Source organism: Myodes glareolus, chromosome 2 (assembly GCF_982192425.1).
Source record: "Myodes glareolus chromosome 2, mMyoGla1.1, whole genome shotgun sequence".
In the NCBI taxonomy this organism is placed as follows: Eukaryota; Metazoa; Chordata; class Mammalia; order Rodentia; family Cricetidae; genus Myodes; species Myodes glareolus.
In genome coordinates this window covers 96,719,234-96,740,053 of record NC_142027.1, presented here as the reverse complement: position 1 = coordinate 96,740,053, position 20,820 = coordinate 96,719,234, and the positions used below count along the sequence as shown (strand labels likewise).

The 20,820-nt window shown below is 42.6% G+C and overlaps 1 protein-coding gene across 1 annotated transcript in view; it reads left to right on the top strand.

Moving 5' to 3' along the window:
• The window catches only part of Pi4ka (phosphatidylinositol 4-kinase alpha), a 125,314-nt gene that overhangs the window by 6,669 nt on the left and 97,825 nt on the right, over nt 1-20,820 (top strand). The window contains exons 2-3 of the mRNA XM_085684518.2: nt 16,363-16,479; nt 17,908-18,001. Of these exons, the coding sequence (XP_085540644.1) occupies nt 16,363-16,479; nt 17,908-18,001 (211 nt within the window). The remainder of the gene's footprint in view (nt 1-16,362; nt 16,480-17,907; nt 18,002-20,820) is intronic.

The following is a 20,820-nucleotide window of genomic DNA, read 5'->3' as shown; positions in this document are numbered from 1 at the left end:
CTTCAGATTGTGTTCGGATAGGGACCCCATGATATTTAGTTCAAGCATACGCACCTGCTGACTTCATTTACCCACCTTAAAGCAGTTGAAAAGATGTCTTTAGCACTTCTATGGTTAAAAAAAAAATCCTGAGGTTCTTGTAGTGCTTTCCTAGGCAGCGAAAACGGAGATGTGTGTAGTAGCAAGTGGATGAATGCTGAAAAACCAGCTCACACTCCTCTTTCTTTCTTAATGAACTCGCACTCGTGTGGGTGTTTGCCTGTGTGTATGCCTCAGAGATCAGAAGAGGGCGCCAGTCCTCCCTGGAACTGGAGTTGCAGATCATTGTGAGCTGCCATGTGGGTGCTGGGAATTGAGCCCAGGTTCTCTGGGAGAGCGGCTGGTGGTCTTTACTGCAGAGCCGTCTCTCCAGCCCATTTTTTTCTATTTTTCTCTAGTCTTTTCTTTCAGAAAGGTGTCAGGGGACCTAAGAAAGGCTCAGTGCTTGGGACTAGACCTGACATCTGAGCTTAGCTGTTGGTAATGCAGGCAACTCTGATGTGATTGGCACCTGGGACACCTTAATGACATACTTTCCCTGCATTTGTCCCTCTACAGAGCACAGTTGTGTGTATTTCCTCTACCTTAATCCCAAGCCACGAGATCAACTTGTGACTATTGATTATATTTTATTTTCTTCTAATTACTTAATTCACTCTTTCATTCAGAAAGCATTTATTGAGCTGCTGTTTGTATGTGGGAGTCCAAGAAAATAAGAAATAGTTCTAATTTGGTGATTTGTCTAACCAAAAGCAGGTCAACTTACTATTAGTTCCCCATCTGCTGAGATATCCTGAGCCTCTCACTCAGACTCCTGCCACATTTGGATACTAACCATAAGACTCTTAGACATATGTGCGAGGATATGTCTCCAGTGGCAGGATAACAGGCATGTACAACTAGGCTTGCTTTTGCCTTGTTAAGGATTGAACACAGAGCTTTTCCATAAGCGCAAGCAAGAACTGCACCAACTGGGCTACGTCCCTAGCTCAGAACTCTAAAGTATTTTAAGAATATATTTCAGGTTTTTGTTTTTGTTTTTGTTTTTCAGAGACAAAGTTTCTCTCTTGAAGTCCTGAAACTCATTCTGTAGACCAGTCTGACTTCAAACCCAGAGATCCACCTGCCTTGCTACCCGAATGCTGGGATTAAAGGTGTGCACCACCACAGCCCGGCTAGAATATTTTGATTCCTGTCTGACTTTTTCCTTATAAGCTGTCCCTAAGACTTGGGTCTCTCAAAATCTTTACCCCCTGAAATTGGAGTCCACCATCCGGAATACTTTCTGCAAAGTCCTCTGAGACTGAATTCTCATTCCTCGGTCCTGGCTCTCTAGGAGAAAGATGAGCGGCGGAAAATAGATGAGAAACAGGCTTTTCGGTGCTGGATTCGTCATGGATGTTGGTCTCAGGCTCCTGTTCCCGTATTCCAGTCAGCCCCGCAGCCTTGCTCTCGTTTTCCTCGGTCTTGCCCCCTTCAGAATGTAACTGAATAGGCCCCTATCAAATTTGTTCCTGACTTTGTCTGGCCATACTTCCTCTGCTTCCAGGAAATACAGTGACCTGCATCTGCATCTCTTCCTCTGGTCCATGTCATAGCAATAGGACCCTAATTCTGTGTCATTGAGAGTCCTGCCCAGACTGCAGGTAGCCACACTCCTTGCCTTGCATCCTCTCCCATCCTCAGGAGACCTTTTCCAGAGTCCTTCCCCAGGACGAGAATGACTTTCCGTTCCTTCAGTTGGAATGCCAGAGTATCTAGGATCTTAGCTATGGATCTGCTACTTGGGGGACATTGTGTATTAGGGACAGACTGAACTTTCCAGCTCCAGAAGATGAAATTGTTAACCCTGATTCGAAATTGGAGGAATGTGTGGCTAGGAATCTTGTTAATCCTACTGGTCCAGAATAAGATCACTGCCAGATTTGAAGCTAAATTTGAAGCAAATTTTAATTAAATACTGACTAAAAAGGATGGACTCTGATCAGGCCCATACCCGGGTTTCCAAAAATTGGCTTTGAGTCATGTTTTTAAAAGGCAAAACCCACAATTCATTCTCTGCATTTCCCATCAGGTCCAATCAGGGGCAAGCATAGATCCTGACATATTTCCTGCTCAGGGACATCCTACCCACATGTGATCAAGCACACCTTGTGCAGATGGATCACACAAATCCGACAAACGCAAACTTATTTTCAACTGTCTTAAGTACAAACAGAACCTACAAGGTTTATTTTTCCTGTTTTTGGTTTCACAATCTAGTTTGTCCTTTAGGATGATTTACTGTGGCATAAGTATTATGCTGTTGGCATGTTTTTAGAGTCATGAAATTGAACATTTAAATGTTCTATTCCCTTGTTTAGAAGGCCATGTTTAGTAAGAGCCATATATAGGTGGAGAGAGAGAGGAACAGGGAGACAGTGAGAATGAAATGAATAAAGATGAGGGTTCTCAGATATTAGTAGTGTTTGTTTTGGTTGTTTTTATTTTTAAAGACAGGGTTTCTCTGTAGCTTTGGAGCCTGTCCTAGAACTAGCTCTTGTAGACCAGGCTGGCCTCGAACTCACAGAGATCCACCTGCCTCTGCCTCCCAAGTGCTGGGATTAAAGGTGTGTGCCACCCCAAATATTTATTTTTAGCTACCATGCCTGACTAGAACTATGTTTGTATTTATTTATTTTATTTCATGTGTGAGTGCTTGCCTGTACGTGTGCCATGCACTTGCCTGTTCCTGAGGAGGCCAGAAGAGAACTCCAGAGTCCCTGACATTTGTGAACATGTGGGTGCTGGGAATTGAACCCTGGTCCTCTGGAAGAGCAGCCAGTGTTCTTAATAGCTGAACCAACTCTCCAGGCTGTTTTTGTTTTTGAGACAGGGTCTCATGTAGCCGGCTGACCTGACCTCAAACTCAGTATATAGCTGGGGATGTCCTTCAGCTCCTGATCTACCTGCCTCTACTCCCAAGTATAGGATAACAGGTGCAATCAGGCCTGGTTTATGAGTGTTAAGGATTGAACCCAGGACTTCATCCGTGCTAGGTAAGCATGCACTCTACCAAGTGAGCTGCAGTCTCAGCTCAGGGACTGGAAAAAGAAAAAAACTGTTTATTCATAGACATGCAACATTTAACTGCATTAGTTTATTAGTGATGCCATATGAACGTATTTTTTTGATGTTGCATTAAAGTTTTTTCAGCCAGGCAGTGGTAGTACACACCTTTAATCCCACACTTGGGAGGCAGAGGCACGTGGATGGATCTCTGTGAGTTCTAGCACAGCTAGGACTGTTAAACAGAGAAACCCTGTCTCACGAAATCAAAACAAAACAAAACAAAAAATCAGCAATTTTGTGTGTGTGTGAGAGAGAGAGAGAGAGAGAGAGAGAGAGAGAGAGAGAGAGAGGGGAGAGAGAGAGAGAGAGAGAGAGAGAGAAAGAGGGAGAGAGAGAGAATCTTTTTTAATGCTTTTTTTGCTGTTTCTATTGTAAAGCCTATTTATTTATTTATTTATTTATTTATTTGATCTTTATTTTTGCATGCTGAGGACCAAACTCAGTGCTTCACACATGCTAGACAAGTGCCTCCCATGTGCTTATTGCAGTCCTGTGCCTCATACCATGTTTGAAGCTGATTTCCAACCTTTGTGAGAGTTTTTTACTCCTCCACTTCTACAGTCTCTGCCTATTGTTCAGAGAACTTTCTTCCCTAAGCATAACAGGCTCAGTTTTTGTGAACTCTGAGAACCATTCTGTTCACAGTTGCTGGTTTTTGCCTAACTTCATGTATTTGCACTCATCAAAATCAGAAGGAAATGATATTGCAGATTTCTGGGACTTCATTTCCATTTTGCTCCCTCTTCAGGATTTCTAGCTGTGTTAGCCTTCCTGTCTGTCTATGTCTGCCTTTGCAAGGCGTATCTGCTTGTTTTGTAGTCAAGGGTGTCACTGGCAGAATCTAGGGCAGTGTTAGGGTTCTTGTTGTCCCCTTCTGTCAGATATTGCAATCCTATGCTACCTGCCTATGTACCCTGGCTCCCTATATTAGTCCATCTCCCTCAGATGGGAAATCCAGAACTTGTTAGCTCTTCATAGCTACAGGTAAGAGCTCAAGGCTCAGAAAAGACTTACTAATTTTATATAGTTTTAAGTAGAAGGTTCCATTTGTCTCTGTCTGTAGGCATACTTATTGATTTGTCTACCCTTTACAGAAGAAAGCTAGCAAATGCAGACATGTTCAGGTAGGTTCTAACATTTATTTCAGTTATTACATTTACTTAGTGAGGATGGGGGAGACGCATGCCATGGCATAAATGTGGAATTCAGAAGGCAACTTGTCTGGACTTGCTCTCTCGTGGGTCCCAGGGGTTGAACTCAGGTTATCAGGCATGGCAATAAGTGTTCTTTACACAGTGAACACTCTTACTTGCCCATCAGATCACTAGGTAAGAGGGAGAACTGAAACAAAATTGGGCACTTCATGTTGTGGAACTCCCTGATTAACAGAGTATTGTCCTTTGGAATGGGTGTGCCGAGGATCAGAGTATACGACTGTGCTGACCCTCAGTTAGATGCTTGAACAAGACCAAGAAATTGGGGGTGTCTTAAGTTAGGGTTTCTATTGATGAGCATCATGACCAAAAAGCAAGTTGGGGAGGAAAGGTTTTTTTCTTTGTCTTACACTTCCACATTGCTGGTCATCATCGAAGGAAGTCAGGGCAGGAATTCAAGCAGGGCAGGAGCCTGGAGGCAGGAGCTGTTGTGGAGGCCATGGAGAATGCTGCTTACTGGCTTGCTCAGCCTGCTTTCTTATAGAAGCCAGGACCACCAGCCCAGGGACAACACCACCTACCATGGACTGGGCCCTCTTTCCTCCATAACTAATTAAGAAAATACCCTACAGCTGGGTCTTATGGAGGCATCTTTTTAATTGAGGCTCCCTCCTTTCAGATGACTCTAGCTTGTGTCAAGTTGACATAAGACCAGCCAGCACAGGGGGAAAGGCACTTAAATTATGATCTCTAGCTTTTGACTAATTAACTATGTTAAAGCACATATACTGTTGCCTGTGTGAAATGTAGAAAAAGCATGTTAATTATTAAGAAATATATCTACCTATAGATGACCATAAGAATATTAAAACTTTTGCTTTATTTATTTATATGTCATTTGTATATTTGCACATGGATGTGTGTGTTTGCATCGCATATATGTAGAAGCCAAAGGACAACCTTCTAGAGGCAGTTCTTTCCTTCTGCCATGTGTGACCTGAGGACTGCAGACTGCCATGCATGGCAGCACATGCTTTTAACCCATTGAGCCATCTCACCAGCCACAAAAGAACATTTTTAATGAAATTTACTTCCATATGTGTATCATGTCACAGTTACATTTGTCTGTCATGATGATTTGAGTCACTGAGAAAATGTTAGCTAGCATTCTAAGTACACCTGAGAACGACAATTGAAAATAACAAGAACGACAACAACAACAATAAGGGTTAGCCCAGCGTGGTGGTGCATGCCTTTAATCCCAGGAGGCAGATCTCTGTGAGTTCAAGGCCTGGTCTACACAGTGAGTTCTAGGACAGCTAGGACTACATAGAGCTATGGTTTTCAACCTTCCTAGTGCTGCAATCCTTTAATACTGTTTTTATTTTTGTTACTACTCCATAGCTGTAATTTTGCTACTGTTATGAATCGTAATGTAAATATCTGTGTTTTTTGATGGCCATAAGTGACTCCTGTGAACGGGTTCTTCAGATCCTTCCCCAAAGGGGTCATGATCTACAGATTGAAAACCACTGGCATAAAGAGACTCTGTTTTTTTTTTTTTTAAAAAAAAAAAACTTTAACAATGAAATTCATACCATTGATTCTTTAAGCTTAGCTTTTAGTTCCCAGAGAATTTGTATCTCTGGAAGGACTCTCCCAGAGGTTTCAAGTGACAAAAGCTGTACATTTAAGTTTGCCAGCTTTGGCAGTGCTACTCTAATAGCTTTCTGACCTACATAGCCTGCCTCAACTTGTTAGGGTTGATTCTCATCTGCTGTTTCCCCTCCGTGCCTGACTTAGGACAGAGGGATGCTTGCTTTCTCCTAGCTTTGGTGTTTCCATAGGTGAGCAGGTCAACGCATTGCCACAGTGCATATTTACTTCTGATCTCAGCAACTAAAGTCCCTTGTTGCCTGATGACCTGAGTTTTATCCCTGGAACCCACATAAAGGAAGTAGTGGACTCAGGAGATGGATTAGTGGGTAAATGTATGCTTAAAGTGTGTGTCTGTTTGTGTGTGTGTGTGTGTGTGTGTGTGTGTGTGTGTGAGAGAGAGAGAGAGAGAGAGAGAGAGACAGAGCGACCACTTGAGTTCAAATCTTCAGTCCCCTTGTAAACAGGGTCTGGTAGCATGTATCTGTAATCCTGGCACTTCTATGGTGAGATGGGAGGCAGAAACAAGAGAATCTCCAGAAGCTTATGGGCATCCAGGGCAGCATCAGCCAAGGCAGTATATGCAGCATCAAACAATAAGAGACCTTACCTCAAAAATAAACAAACAAATAAATAAATAGGTGCAAGGCAAGAACTGACACCTAAGGTCATCCTCTGACGACTTCATGGGTGCCATACCTACACATACAAAATCGGCACATGCATAAGCATTATAGAAAAATAGTGTGTGCTCACTCAAGCACCTCCCCTCCCCCTGTAGTGTTAACTGTGAAAGCAGGCTTTACATGCCGATGTCTCTTGTCTCGCGTGGTATTATGACTCTACTGTGCTTGTTATTGGAGCAGAGATAATGGGATCTCCTATCACATTAAAAAACAAAAATTTAACCTTCTCCCCATCCTCTGATCTTATGTTTTTTTCCACCCCTTCTTCTGCAGTGTTCCCCGAAACTTAAGTGGATAGTGTAAATGTCTTATTTATTGGCTAGTGCTCAGCACCCTTTTTTCTCAGCATCTTGTGCAACCATGGGTCTTTGCATTTACTGAAGGAAAAGGTTTCTTTGTTTATGGCTGAGTGTATTCATTGTCAGTGGATATAAATAAATATTTAGGGGGTAGTTCAATTCTCTGTCAGTTCAGTTGAGCAGCCATCCTGTTAGATTCCCCCCTGCTCTCAGGGTGTACAGAGCTATGGTAACCACAAACTCACAGCAGCTCTGTATACTGGCCCTGGGTCCACAGAAGTCAGTTAAGGAGGGGGAAGGGACTCATAGGCACCTACTGTAGTAGATACTACTAGTGTAATGGGAACCAGCAGATTCTGGGGAAAGGTGAAGCATAGTATGTAGTTGTATACTCACCAGTGAGCCCACCAGGCTTTGATGGTTAGTTTCAAAGTCAGGATCATACAGACAGCCATAATTAAACCTTGTGACACTAGCAAAACCAAAAACTAGTAAATAAAGGGAAAGAGACTGGGGAAGGTAGGATAGAGGGGCCATATGTTTTTGTTTTGTTTGTACCTTTTTTTAATTTCATGAGTGTTTTGCTTGCATGTTTGTAACATGAAGGGGCCTGTTTGCCGCCCCCCCCCCCTGCTTAGTCCCAGAGAAAATGACACAGAGGACTCTATAAGTTATAAAGCTGATTGGCCCATTAGCTCAGTCTTCTTATTAACTAATTCTTAAATTTTACGGTAACCCATAATTCTTGTTTGTGTTAGCCATGTGACTCAGTACCTTTTTCAGCTGTCAGCTCACATGTTGCTTCTTTGGTGGTCTGGGCGTGAATGGCGGAGGGAGCTTCCTGCTTCCCAGAATACTCCCAGTCTCTTTGCTCCACCTCTACTTCCTGTCTGGCTTTCCCACCTATACTTCCTGCCTGGCCAATCAGCCATTTATTAAAATACATGATTGACAGAATACAGACAATTCTCCCACACCACGTGTTTGTCTATGTGAGGGTCTCAGGTCCCCTGATACTGAAGTTACATATGGTTGCCATGTGGGTACTGGGAATTGAACCCAGGTTCTCTGGAAGAACAGTCTTAACCACTGAGCCATCTCAACAGCCCTAGTGTTTTATGTTTTTAAAGAGAAAAAAAGGAGCTGAGTATTGGTGCTGCATGCCTTTAATCCCAGCACTTGGGAGAGAGAGGTAAGAGGATCTTTCTGAGTTCCAGGCCAGTGTGGTCTACAGAGCAAGTTCTAGGATAGCTACACAGAGAATCCCTGTCAGGAAAAACCAAACAACAACAGCAACAACAAAAAAGCAAAAGCAAGGCTGGGGAGTTCAGTGAGAGAAGCATTTGTTGTTATTAGTATGAGGAGCCCAGGTTTGAATCCTTAAGGTCTCAGAGCCCAAGTTTACTTTGAAATTTTAGCAGTCCTCTTGGCCTCTTGAGTGGGGATGGCAGACATGAGCCACATGTCATGTTTCATGTCACTTCCTTGTCATTGTATTATCTAGATTCCATTTATTGAAATTTTATATAGTGTTCTTTGTTTTCTTAGCTTTCTCTATATTTTCTAAAGATCAGGTTCTATTCTGAGTATCGGTTTCCAGATGAAGGGTAACACCCAGGAAACAAAGGAACAAGCAGTGTAGACTGAGTTTTTGTTCCATACTTTACAACCAATTTCATTTATTCTATTGCTTTAACAATTTACCATAATCCTAATGATTTGGAACAATACATAGATTGTCTTACAGTTTTGTAGATTAGAAACCCAACACAAGTTTCACTGGAGACAACAAAGTTGCATACTTTTCTAAACTGTCAGTAAGAAACCATTTCCAGGCCTTTATAGCTTTGGGCAGTGGCCATCATTCCTTGGTTCATGGTCCCTTCATCTGCAGCAGTGGTAAGCAAGTTTTCACATAGATTGTCACTCTGTACCCTGCTTCTCAGGCCCTTTGTGATCACCATTGGATTACTAACAGGAATCCAGATGGAGTCTACAGCTTCTCTTGTGCCAGGAAAGGTGTATGCCCAGGCTCAGGATTGAGACGCAGACATTTTTCGGAAGGTCGTTACTATTCCCTCCTTACCAAAATGACTGAGTCATTTTTACAGGTCTCTGAGTTACTTATTATTCTTTTTTATGTCTTCCTTTTACATTTTAAAATTGTAGGCCCAGCCTTCATTTCTTCTTTTTTCTTTTCTTTTGGTTTTTCGAGACAGGGTTTCTCTGTAGCTTTTGGTGCCTGTCCTGGAACTAGCTCTTGTAGAACAGGCTGGCCTTGAATTCACAGAGATCCCCTGCCTCTGCCTCCCGAGTGCTGGGATTAAAGGCGTGCACCACCACCATCCAGCTTTCAGTGTCATTTCTTAATGATCACAAATTATTGTTGTGGGATATTTGTACACTGTGTGAAGATATATTGCTGTGATTTTTTAAGTAAAGAGCTGAGCTGCCAATAGCTAGGAAGGAGGTATAGGTGTGACTTCCTGGAAGAGAGAGAGGAAGTAGTAGGTAAATCTTGGCACATGAAAGATGTTGGAGACATAGAACAAGTCAAACACACAGAATGAGAGAGAGGTCACGTGGTAGAACATAGATTAATAAAAATATGGGTTAATTTACATTATAAGAGCTATGTAGGAACAAGCCTAAACTATAGGCCAAGCTTTCATAATTAAGAAGTTTTTGTGTCATTATTTGGGAGCTGACTTTCATATTCCTCTAAATTATAACAAACATCCATGACCCACCAAATAACCAAAGATCACCCACACCATCTCGTGGGAATGAGGGCGTTGGATCTTCAGACTGCTTCCTGTGGTCTGTAGGCAAAGGCATCTTTAGGGTTCCAGAGACAAAACTGAGATAATGACCAAATCCTGGGAAGACCATCAGATAGATATCACCTGTCATGTTTTCAGGAAGTCTTCCTTGATCAAACCTGATTCATATTATTCCTGAAGGAATCCACAGCCTCTTGTTTCCTATGGAAACAAAAGCAAAACCTCTTCTTCAAAGCATTAAAAAAAATTTTTTTTTCAGAACAGGGTTTCTCTGTATAGGCCTGGCTGTCCTGGCGCTCTCTATGTAGACCAGGCTGGCCTCGAACTTACAGAGATCTGCCTGCCTCTGCCTCCTGAGTATTGAGGTTAATAGCGTGTGCCACTGCTGCCCAGCTCTCCAAAGCATTTTTGATTTCCACTTGACAAATATATTTTTTGTCAAATTTTTGTAAAAATTTTTCCATTTTAAAGTTAAGATAGCCCTAAAGTATCTAGGTTGGCTCAATTCTGCAGTCCTGCTCAAAACCCCATATTGTCGGTACCTGAGTTGCCACAAGCATTTTTTTTTTAACTTATTGCCTTTCTAGTTTCTGTTTAGCACTGCCAGCTGAACAGCAGCATCTCTTAAAGGAACTGTGTCCTTTTCTTTTTTCTTCCAGCTTTCTTGGGCCCTATATGGAAATTTGGCCCCACATTGGGCAGCAAATGTTATTGGTTGTTCTACTCTTTTTACTCTTTGGGTTTTTTTATTTTTGTTTTTATTTATTTATTTGTGGTGGGAGCACCACCCAACTCCCAAATAAATCACACACGGGGGTCTTACTCTGTCTCATAAATTCTGGGCCTTAGTTGGCTTGTTTCTAGCCAGCCTTTCTTGTCTTAAATTATTCCACCTATCTTTTGACTCTGGCTTTTATCTTTCTCTTTTTCTATATACCTTTCTTTACTTTCTTGCTGTGGGTGACTGTCCCCGATGTCCTCCTCTCTTTATTCTCCTTCTTCCTGTCCTCCCAGATATCTCCTTCTGTTTGTTCTCTCTGCCTGCCAACCCCACCTATCCCGTCTCCTGCCTCGTTATTGGCCATTCAGCTCTTTAATAGACCATTAGATGCTTTAGACAGGCAAAGAATCACAGCTTCACAGAGTGAAGCTCACACATCTTTACATCATTAAAACAAATGTTACACAGCATAAACAAATGTAACACATCATAAAATAATATTCTACAACAGTTTCCCATGGGTCTAAGGCATTAGCACCCCTGTCATGGCTTTGCTCATGTCAAACAGTGCTCTTGTATTCAGGACTCACACCCTGCAGTGGATGACCTTGGACTTTTGATTTTCTACCACTTCCCAAATGCTAGGATTATAGGCATACAACACCATGCCTGGTTTATATGATGCTGGGTCTTGAACCCATGGCCTTGTGCATAATAGACAAGCACTGTGCCAGTGAATCTACATTTCCAGCCCATGGTTTTCTTATTGTGTAAGAATTTCATGCATGCTTGTGTTTTGGTTATGTCTACCGTAGTTCCCTGCCTCCTGATTTTTCTTACTCCCCCACTACTGTTCCCTCCTACATATATGTGAGGTTTAGTTTGTTTATTTAAATCCACTGAGTTCACTTAGTGTTGCCACTTTGTACTTAGGGTCATCTACAAGTGCTCGAATAGTTTCTCAGGGACTGCATCCTTAAAGAAAATTCACCCCCTCCCTAGCAGCTAAAGTTGCCAGTAGCTCCTCTTATAGACTAGGACTTTGTGGCTACCTCCCCCACCCATGTTGAGAATTTTGTCTGGCTTAATCTTCATAGGCCTCCTGCATCCCACAATAACTGCCGTGAATTCATAGTTCCATTGTAGTCATCTACTGCCTCTGGCTCTTACCAACTTTCTACCCTCTTCTGCAGTGATCTCTGAACCTTATGAGGAGGGTATATAATATAGATGCCTCATTTAGGGCTGAGCACTCTGCTGTGTCTTGTTCTCTGTTCCTTGACCAGTTGTAGGTCTCTATGTTTATCACTACTGCAAAAAGAAGCTTGTCTGATTTTAGTTGAAAAAATGTACTTAGCTATGTGTACAGTGATAAATCATTAAGGGTCATTTTAAATACTGTTTATTAATGTCCATTTACAGAATAATAATAGTAGGTTATCCCCTAGACCTGTGGCCTCTCCAGCCATAGATTCTTGGCCCTGGTGACTGTGAAGCATGGGTTCTGTCTTGTGGAATGTGAGCCTTAAGTTCAGTAAGAGAATAGTTGGTTACTCCCCTAATATTTGTGCCACTATTGCACCAGTGGCCATATCTTGCCACATCACTTGTTGTATCTCAAAGGGCTGATGACTAGATAAAATTGATGGTTACTTTTCTCCTCCAGTAGTGTGCATAGCACCTTCCAGCACTAGAAAAGCTAGCCAGTAGGGATGACGCTTTTTGGTAGGTGCCAGTTGGATTTCTCCATATCTGTGACTCATGTATGGGTATCTTCAGCAGTAGGGTCTTAACATCAAGTTCTGGGGGGTAACCAAGAAAAATGGCAGTAGCCTGTAATTTTGAGGGAAGTCTGTGGAACCCCAAAGACCAATAACTCCAAAGGAGGGAGCCCATTCCTAACACTGAACTTTTTTTTTTTTTTGAAACAGGTTTTTTTGTAGCTTTGGAGCCTGTCCTGGAACTCGCTCTGAATACCATGCTGGCCTCAAACTCACAAATATCTGTCTGCCTCTGCCTCCCAAGTGCTGGAATTGAAGGCATGCGCCACCACCCAACTAGCACTGAGCTTTTTATTTGATAGTTTTGGGTGTCTGGGAAAGGCACTGTTCTCCTGTTATAGAGTAACTGTAATGGTTTAGAGGTCAGTGCTCAGGCAAATGGAACACGTGGTTGTTGTGGAAAAAATACCTGGTTTCGGATCCCGACCCAGGGAGAGGAGCAGCAGGGCCTACTGAGTCTGGTGGCATAAATGTAATAGTTTAAGTAAAATGCTGCGGATCCCCAAAGTGGCTGCAGTGGGCAACAGGTCCCGAGACCACACCGCAGGTCCCCGCACGGCCATGAGACCACTCCACAGGTCCCCGAGTGGAGCAGGCATGGGGTACCGAGACCATGGCAGGTCATGAAGGCAGTTGGGTCCCAGGCAGGGATGGCACAGTTTCCCTAGTGACTGCATCAGGCCCCGAGTCCCAGGCAGGGAGCCGCGTGGTGGGTGAGAGACCTTGATGGGGCAGCCAGTCCCATGAGGAGAGACAGACAGATGGGCCTGCCATGAGACCACACCACAGATCTCCAAAGGTGGCTGGTCCTGGGCAGGGAGCCACACAGAGGGTGAGAGACAAAGACATGGATAGGCACGCCATGCAGAGTGAAGTTTGATATTTATTTAGTGGATTATGGAAGGGAAGGGGAGAAGCGGGAAGAGCATAGAGAGAGAGAGAGAGAAACAGAGAGGGGGAAGGGGAGAAGTGGGAGAAGGGAGAGACAGAAGTTGCCTCTTGAGGGGAAGAGACTCAGCCTCAGTGGCTGGGGGAGGGAGTGGGCGTGGCTTGTCTCATAAAGTGACAGAGCAGACCATTACAGTAACTCCATTTAATTAGTGTGTGAACACATTTATGTGTGCCTGTGTGTATTTTAAGAAGCTTCTATATTAATGTTTCCATATGACCTCTTCCTTCCTTCCTTTCTCTTTTTCCTTTCCTTTCTTTTTTTTTTCCTAAGACACAGTTTCTCTGTGTAGCCCTGGCTATCCTGAAACTGACTTTGTAGACCAGGCTGTCCTCAAACTCAGAGATATGCCTTCCGCGTGCTGTGATCAAAAGTATGTGCCACCACCACCCAGCTTCTGTATGACATTTTCAAAGCTCTTTAGTGTGGTTATCCCTCCTCATACTCTTTCCACTACTTTCTACTCTATTTAATTCTTCTTCCATTATTCCCCATCACCCTTTATACCACAGCCTGTGTTCCATTTCTTCTTCCTTGAAAGCCTACCCTCGTGACCCTTACTAGTTCCATGATTTAGTATGGGTATTCCAATTTAATATGTGTTAAGATTCAAAGGATAGATAGCATGAACGTAAGAAGGGGAACATGACACATTTGTCTTCTTCATTTGGGTGACTACAAAATGATTATTTCCAACTCCATACATTTATCTGCAAGTTTCATAATTTCCTTTTTTTAAAAAAAAAGCTGAATAACATCCAAGTTGTTTTAATTTCCTGGCTATTATGAATACAGAACCTCTGTGTAGGATATAGTATTCTAGATCTTAGGATAGACCTATTTTCTGGCTTTTTGAAGAACCTCCACACTGATTACCACAGTGGTTGTATTATTTGCTTTCTGTTTCTGATGAACTGTGATCAGAAGCAGCTTATGAAAGGAAAAGGTTTATTTGGCTTACACTTCTGTGTCTTAATCCAACATTGAGGGAAGTCAGTGTAATGCGTAATAGTTTAAATAAAATGCTGCAGTTCCCCAAGGGACACAGCGACAAAATGTCGCAGGTCCAAGTGGCGGCAATGGGCAGCAGGCCATGCTACAGGGCCCCAAGTTGAGACCACAGCAGGCCACAAAGGCAGCCAGGTCCCAGGCAGGAAGCCACGTGATGGGGCAGCCAGTACCACAAGGAGAGATAGACAGATGGGCACACCATGAGACCACGTCACAGGTCTCTGAAGGTAACTGGTCCCAGCCAGGGAGCCATGCAGCAGGCGAGAGATGGAATAGGCACACCATGCATAATGAGGTTGGATATTTATTTAGTGGGTTATGGAGAGGAAAGGGGAGAAAAGAGAGAGAGAGAGAGAGAGAGAGAGAGAGAGAGAGAGAGAAACGGGTGGGGAGGAGAGGAGCCACAGCTGCTACCTTTCTGGGAGAGAGACAGAAAAGGGAGGGACTCAGACTGGAAGCTGAAGATCAGCTTGACTTGGTGAAAGCAGAAGCAGGGAGGGAGTGGCCGTGGCTTCTTTCTTAAAGGGACAGAGCAGACCTTTACATTTAGGGCAAACACAGGAACCATGGAATGATGCTACTTACTGATTGACTCTTAAGCTTATATTCACCTACCATTCTTTGTTTGCTTGTTTTTTTGAGACAACATTTCTCTGTGTAGCCCTGGCTGCTCTGGAACTCAATCTGTGGCCCAGGCTGCCCTTGAACTCAGAAACTCACCTGCCTCTGCCTCCCCAGGACCACTTGCCCTGGGGTGACATCACTCACAGTGAACTGGGCCCTCCCACATCAATCAACAATCAAGGAATACCCCTCAGACTTGCCTACAAGCCATGCTGATAGAGACATTTTCATGGATGAAGTTTCCCCCCCAAGATAATTCTGGTTTTGTTGAGTTGAGAACACTAAGCAGCATAGGTGTGCGCCAGTCTGCTTCCACCAGTAACAAGGAGCAGCCTCATTTCCCACACCCATTCCAGCGTTTATTGTCATTTGCTGCCTTTTTCTTTTCTTTTCTTTTCTTTTCTTTCTTTCTTTTTTTTTTTCGAGACAGGTTTCTTTGTAGCTTTGAAGTCTGTCCTGGAACTAGCTCTTGTACTCTTGTAGACCAGGCTAGCTTTGAACTCACAGAGATCTGCCTAACTCTGCCTCCCAAGTGCTGGGATTAAAGATGTGCACCACCACTGCCCAACTGTCATTTTTGTTTGTTTCGATATTAGTTGTTCTGACTAGAGTAAGATGAAATCTAAAAATAATTTTATTTTCTTGGTAGCTAAAGATGTTGAACATTAAGCCAGGTGTTGGTGGCATATGCCTTTAATCCCAGTGTTCAGAAGGCAGAGAAAGTGGATCTCTGAGTTTAAGACCAGTTTGGTTTACAGAATGAGTTCCAGGAAAGCTAGAGATACACAGAGAAACCCTGTCTCAAAATCAAAAAGGAAAAGAAAAAAAAAAGATGTTGAACATTTAAAAAATATTTATCAGACATTTGTGTTTTTTCTTTTGAGAACTCTTTAATTCATTGCCTTCAATTGAGTAATTTATTTTCGTGATGTTTAATTTTTTTATTTTAGTTAGTTCTTTGAATATTTTAGATACTAACCCTCTATTAGATACATACCAGTATGGTCTTTTAAGTGAAGCAAAACAATTACATGGACTTCTGCAAGATGGGTTTTTTTCAAAAGTGGCCTCTATACAAAAGAGGCTGTGTATTTGTTTGTTTGTTAAAATGTGTGTGTGTGTGTGTGTATGCGCACACACATGGATGCGCACACACACGCCTGACTGTATGTATGTGCACCATGTGCATGCAGAACCCTAGGCATTAGATCACCCGAATTGGAGCTACATACAGTTCTGAGCCATCATGTGGGTGCTGAGAAACCTAATCCAGGTCCTCTGCAAGAGCAGTAAGCGCTCTTTGCTGTTGAGCTATTTCTCACACCCTGTGTTTTATTTTGTTAAAGACTTATTTTTATTATTTTTAAGTTTCTGTATGTATGTGTATAGGTATGTGCAGGTGCCTGCAAAAGCCAGAGGACTTGGATTCCCCTGTTGTCAGTTACAGGCAAACTCAGATCCTTTAGAAGAGCAATGTGTACTCATAACTGCTGAGCCATCCCTTCAGTCCCTTGTGTTTTGTTTTCAAATCTTATTTTTTAAATCTAGGTCCAAAAACTGCTTTGCATGTGCCCAGTAGACTTCCATGGAATCTTCCTACTGGATGAAAGACGGCGAGATGCAGTGATTGCATTGGGTGTTTTTCTCATTGAATCTGATCTTCAGGTGAGTCTTTATTAAATTCATAATTTCTTGAATCTGTTTTGTATTGTGTATATTTGCCTAGTCCTATAGACGAGGAGTGTGTTTCCAACCTAATCAAAGCAATGAGGGCAGAGTGAGACACGGCAAATGGGACAGTAGCATGGAGCACCTAGGAAACATAGCGAATTGTGTTTATTTTTTTAGTTTGAGGCAGGATCTCTCTCTGTAGCCTGGTGGTACTGGGATTAGCTGTGTAGCCCAGACTCCTCAGACTCATAAAGATCTGCCTGCCTCTGCCTCTCAAGTACTGAGATTTAAAGGTGTGTGTTACCATGCCCAGCCAACCTACTTATTCTTTAAAAATGTGTTGTAAAATAAATAATTAAGGCTTTTAATTTTTTTAAAAATTTGGGACTATAGCTTGAAATTACCTGGCATGAGTGAGAAGGAAGCACAGAACAGGCAACAAACCTGCTTAGGAGTTTATTAGAGGAGACGTGTACAGGCCTAGGGAAGTCAGTGTGCAGAAAGAGAGGGCTGAAGATGGAGCATCCAGCTTTTAAAGGCTGCCTAGCGCATGCGCACAAGGGGATGACGTAGCTACGACATACACAGATGACGGAGCTCATGCAAGGGCTTACATAGCTACGTCATACTTAGGTGATGCAACCATGCTGCACGTGAGTCACTCAGAGCCTTTAAGGTCCCTGGGACCCCTAGGCATTTTTACCTGTTGGCTTGTACACACATGCATGGCCCTGGAACCTGGAAGTGCCAGCCATTGTGGCTGGCTAAAATCATAACATAGCTAAGATAAAATTCTTTTGAAATATAATTGCTTATTTTATAAAGTAGACTGGTAAAATGTTCACCTGTCATACAATTCATCAGTCATATAAGACAATCTTTATCAAAACTAAGTAGCAATAAAATTTGAAATCATACTAATAGTATTTTGATAGGGACTAAACCCAGCCTTCTTGCTACAGTGGAAAATTATATACTGCTTTTCACTTTGTTAAATTATTGCCAATGCTAATCGAACCAAATTCTTTTTTGGGGGGATGGGTTTGAGACAACGTTTTTCTGTAGCTTTGGGGCCTGTCCTGGAACTAGCTCTTATAGACCAGGCTGGCCTCGAACTCACAGAGATCTGCCCGAGTGCTGGGATTAAAGGCATGTGCCACCTTCTGGAGAGGCTCTTCTAAGGCCTGTCCCTCAGAGAAGTCCACTAGGCTGCACATTACACACCCTAGGGCATTCTTGAGCTCCTGTGGACAGACTGTGACATCTTCTGAACTGTGATATATAGAAATAGGAAGGGTGATGCCGATGATCTTCTGCTTTACATTATACTGGATCTGGGATTCTTATATTTGGATAGCTTACTCTATGTGAAGAAGCTTACTAGTCACTCACTAAATACAGTTTCTGTTTGTTTGTTTTTAGCACAAAGACTGTGTTGTTCCTTATCTTCTCCGACTTCTCAGAGGTCTTCCAAAAGTGTATTGGGTGGAAGAAAGCACAGCTCGGAAAGGCAGAGGTAATTTTGTATGTTTATTCTGAATGCAGAGAAAAAAATATGGAAATTAGACAGCTTCTGGCTGGTCCCACCAGAAGTGGGACAACTTAACTGCCTGGAGTGATATGGCTGACCTAACTCACTGCTATCCAGAATCCATGGGTGAAGGGGAAGGATGCCCAGCCTGCATCTTTCTATTGCACTCTTCTAGGAATGAGCAAGTTCTTGGAGACTTTCAGAAACGTTTGTTTTTGTATGTCCTTGGTTACAGTTGGGTCATCTCTGTCCATTGTCCTTCCCCAAATGAACCATTTTGTCTTTGAGCTAATAGATTCACTCCTAGAGAAAGATCGATTCTTCACACTGTGGTTCTGCTGTTCCAAAGGGTGAAATGGACATTGGGAGCACAACCATAATTGTTCACTAGAAATAGTTTTATTGTTTTTGGTGCTGTTAAATTTCAGTTAAACTCCTACTTTAAAACTTGCTGGCATGGTGGTGCACAGCTATTCCCAGAGGAGGCGGAGGCAGACAGATCTCTGGGATCAAGGGCAGCCTGGTCTACAGATCTAATTCTATCACAGCCAAGGCTACAGAGGAAAAACCTTGTCAAAACAAACAAACAGAAAACTGAGGTGGGGTGAGAGAGAGAGAAATGGAATAAATTCATATGCATTTCTTTTTTAACTGGTATTTTAGCTTGGAATTTGGGGGTTAGAGGTTATCAAACAGAACATCACAGGTTTTGCCCCACATTTTCTCTGCTGCCCTCCTTTACCTTCCTTCCTTTTTTCTTTGTGAAAAGGTTATAGATTCACTATGCACCAAGTCTGTGTTAGCTACAACACAGATGTTTGTGTGTACTCATACCCTGAGGCTCCCAAACAAACTTGGAACACCTTCAATGTTTTAGGATTCCTGATCCATAAAACTGAAGTTTCTTTGGGATCTAGCTCTGTAGTACTTCTATAAAATCTTTGGATGTATCCTGGATTGTTGTCTGTAACAAAGACACTGTTTTTTCTCATAGGTGATGTAGCCCTAACTTGTTAAGGGCTCACTCTGCTAAAGACAATTTGCTGTTATCACAGAATCCTGATTGTGCCTGTACACCTTTTGATCTATGTATTTTCAGCCTTTTTAGTTACCCACCATGCCTAGAACTGACTCTACAAATTATGGATGTTTCCACAATTCAGAGGACCATAATTAATAGAAGTCTGTATCTACAACTGTCACCTAATAACATAAGCTATTGGTGTTCATTTCTTTAAATATGTATACATATAAAATATGGATTGTGTGTGTGTGTGTGTGTGTGTGTGTGTGTGTGTGTGTGTAGGTATGTACATATAAGTGCAGTGCTCAGAGTCCACAAAGAGTGTCAGATCTCCTAGAGCTGTTATGAACTTGGTCAGTGAACAAACTTTTGGGTCCTCTACAAAAGCAGGATGCACTCATCTCTCTAGCCCCAGTTTCTTTGAGACCTAACAAGCATCATCATCATCATCATCATCTCTTCCTTCCTCCTCCTCTTCTTTTCCTCTTCCTCCTCCACCCCCTGAAGTCCTAAGGAAACTACACTAATGTGCACAGACACATATACACATAATTTTGGGATAATAAATAAAATTTTTAAACAAAGATCACTTTTCTATACACAGATCCATGTTAGAATGAAAGTTTTGATTTGTTTGAAATACTGTTAAAATATATAAATTTATAGAGTTTATGTGTGATCTGGGGACAGAACCCAGAGCCTGAGCCTCATGCTTGCTAAATATGTTCTCCAACGAGTGTGTGTGAGGGGCTGGGGGTATGTGTGTAGGGTGTGTGGGGGTCAGGGGTGAGTTTGTGGATGTGGGCATATGTGGGGTGAGGGTATGTGTGTAATGTTTATGTGAGGGGGGTTAGGTGTGTATGTAGGGGTGGGATATGTATCCATATCCTCTCATGCACATAAGCAAGGTGCTCATAGTGTCCAGAAATGTCAGGTTCTACTGGAGCTGGAGTTATGAACACCTGACATGTGTGCTGGAAACCAAACTGAGGTCTCCTGCGAAAGTAGTATGTGCTCTTAACCTGAAAACCACCTCTCTAGCCATCCCCCCTCAATATTTTTTTCACGTTTTAAGTAATTTGACCTTTTGAATGTACACTCAACAAAAAGGCTGCATACATGTAGCTTTTGGTGTTCTAGGTGGGGTACTCTTTCCAGCCATTATTACTTTGCAGAATTTCCCTACTGTTGGGCTTAGTTTGAGAAGGACTTAAAGTTTTATGGGCATAGCCTAGGGTATAATCAGGAGAGCAGCTCCCCGCGCTGAAACTCTTGGCACAATCTCCAGCCCAGTATGCACATATGCCTGTGACTGTTTCATTCTGTTAGAGTGATATTAATATGTACTTGATGGCTACTGCTCATCTGCCATTACTTCCTTTAGATTTATCTCTTGGGTTGGAGATATAGCTCACTTGTTAGAATGCTTGTCTCTAACATGCTTGAAGCCCTGAGTTTCATTTCCAGCACCACATGAACGAGGCATGGAACTAATAATCCATTACCAATAATCCTATTACCAAATTTGTAATCCCAACATTTAGGAGATAGAGGCAGGAAGATCATAAATTCAAGGTTGGGACAGGGAGGTGGGCACACAAGCCTAGTGTCCTGAGTTCAGACCGTAGCATCAATGTAAAAGCTGGATTTTGGTTAGTCAGGTCCGGGAGATCTATCTCAGCACTCCTACAGCAAGGCAGGAGTTGGAGACTGGGGAGTCCCATGGAAGCTTGCAGGCAAGCTCAGTGGAAATATACAGTACAACACTAACAAAAAGGAA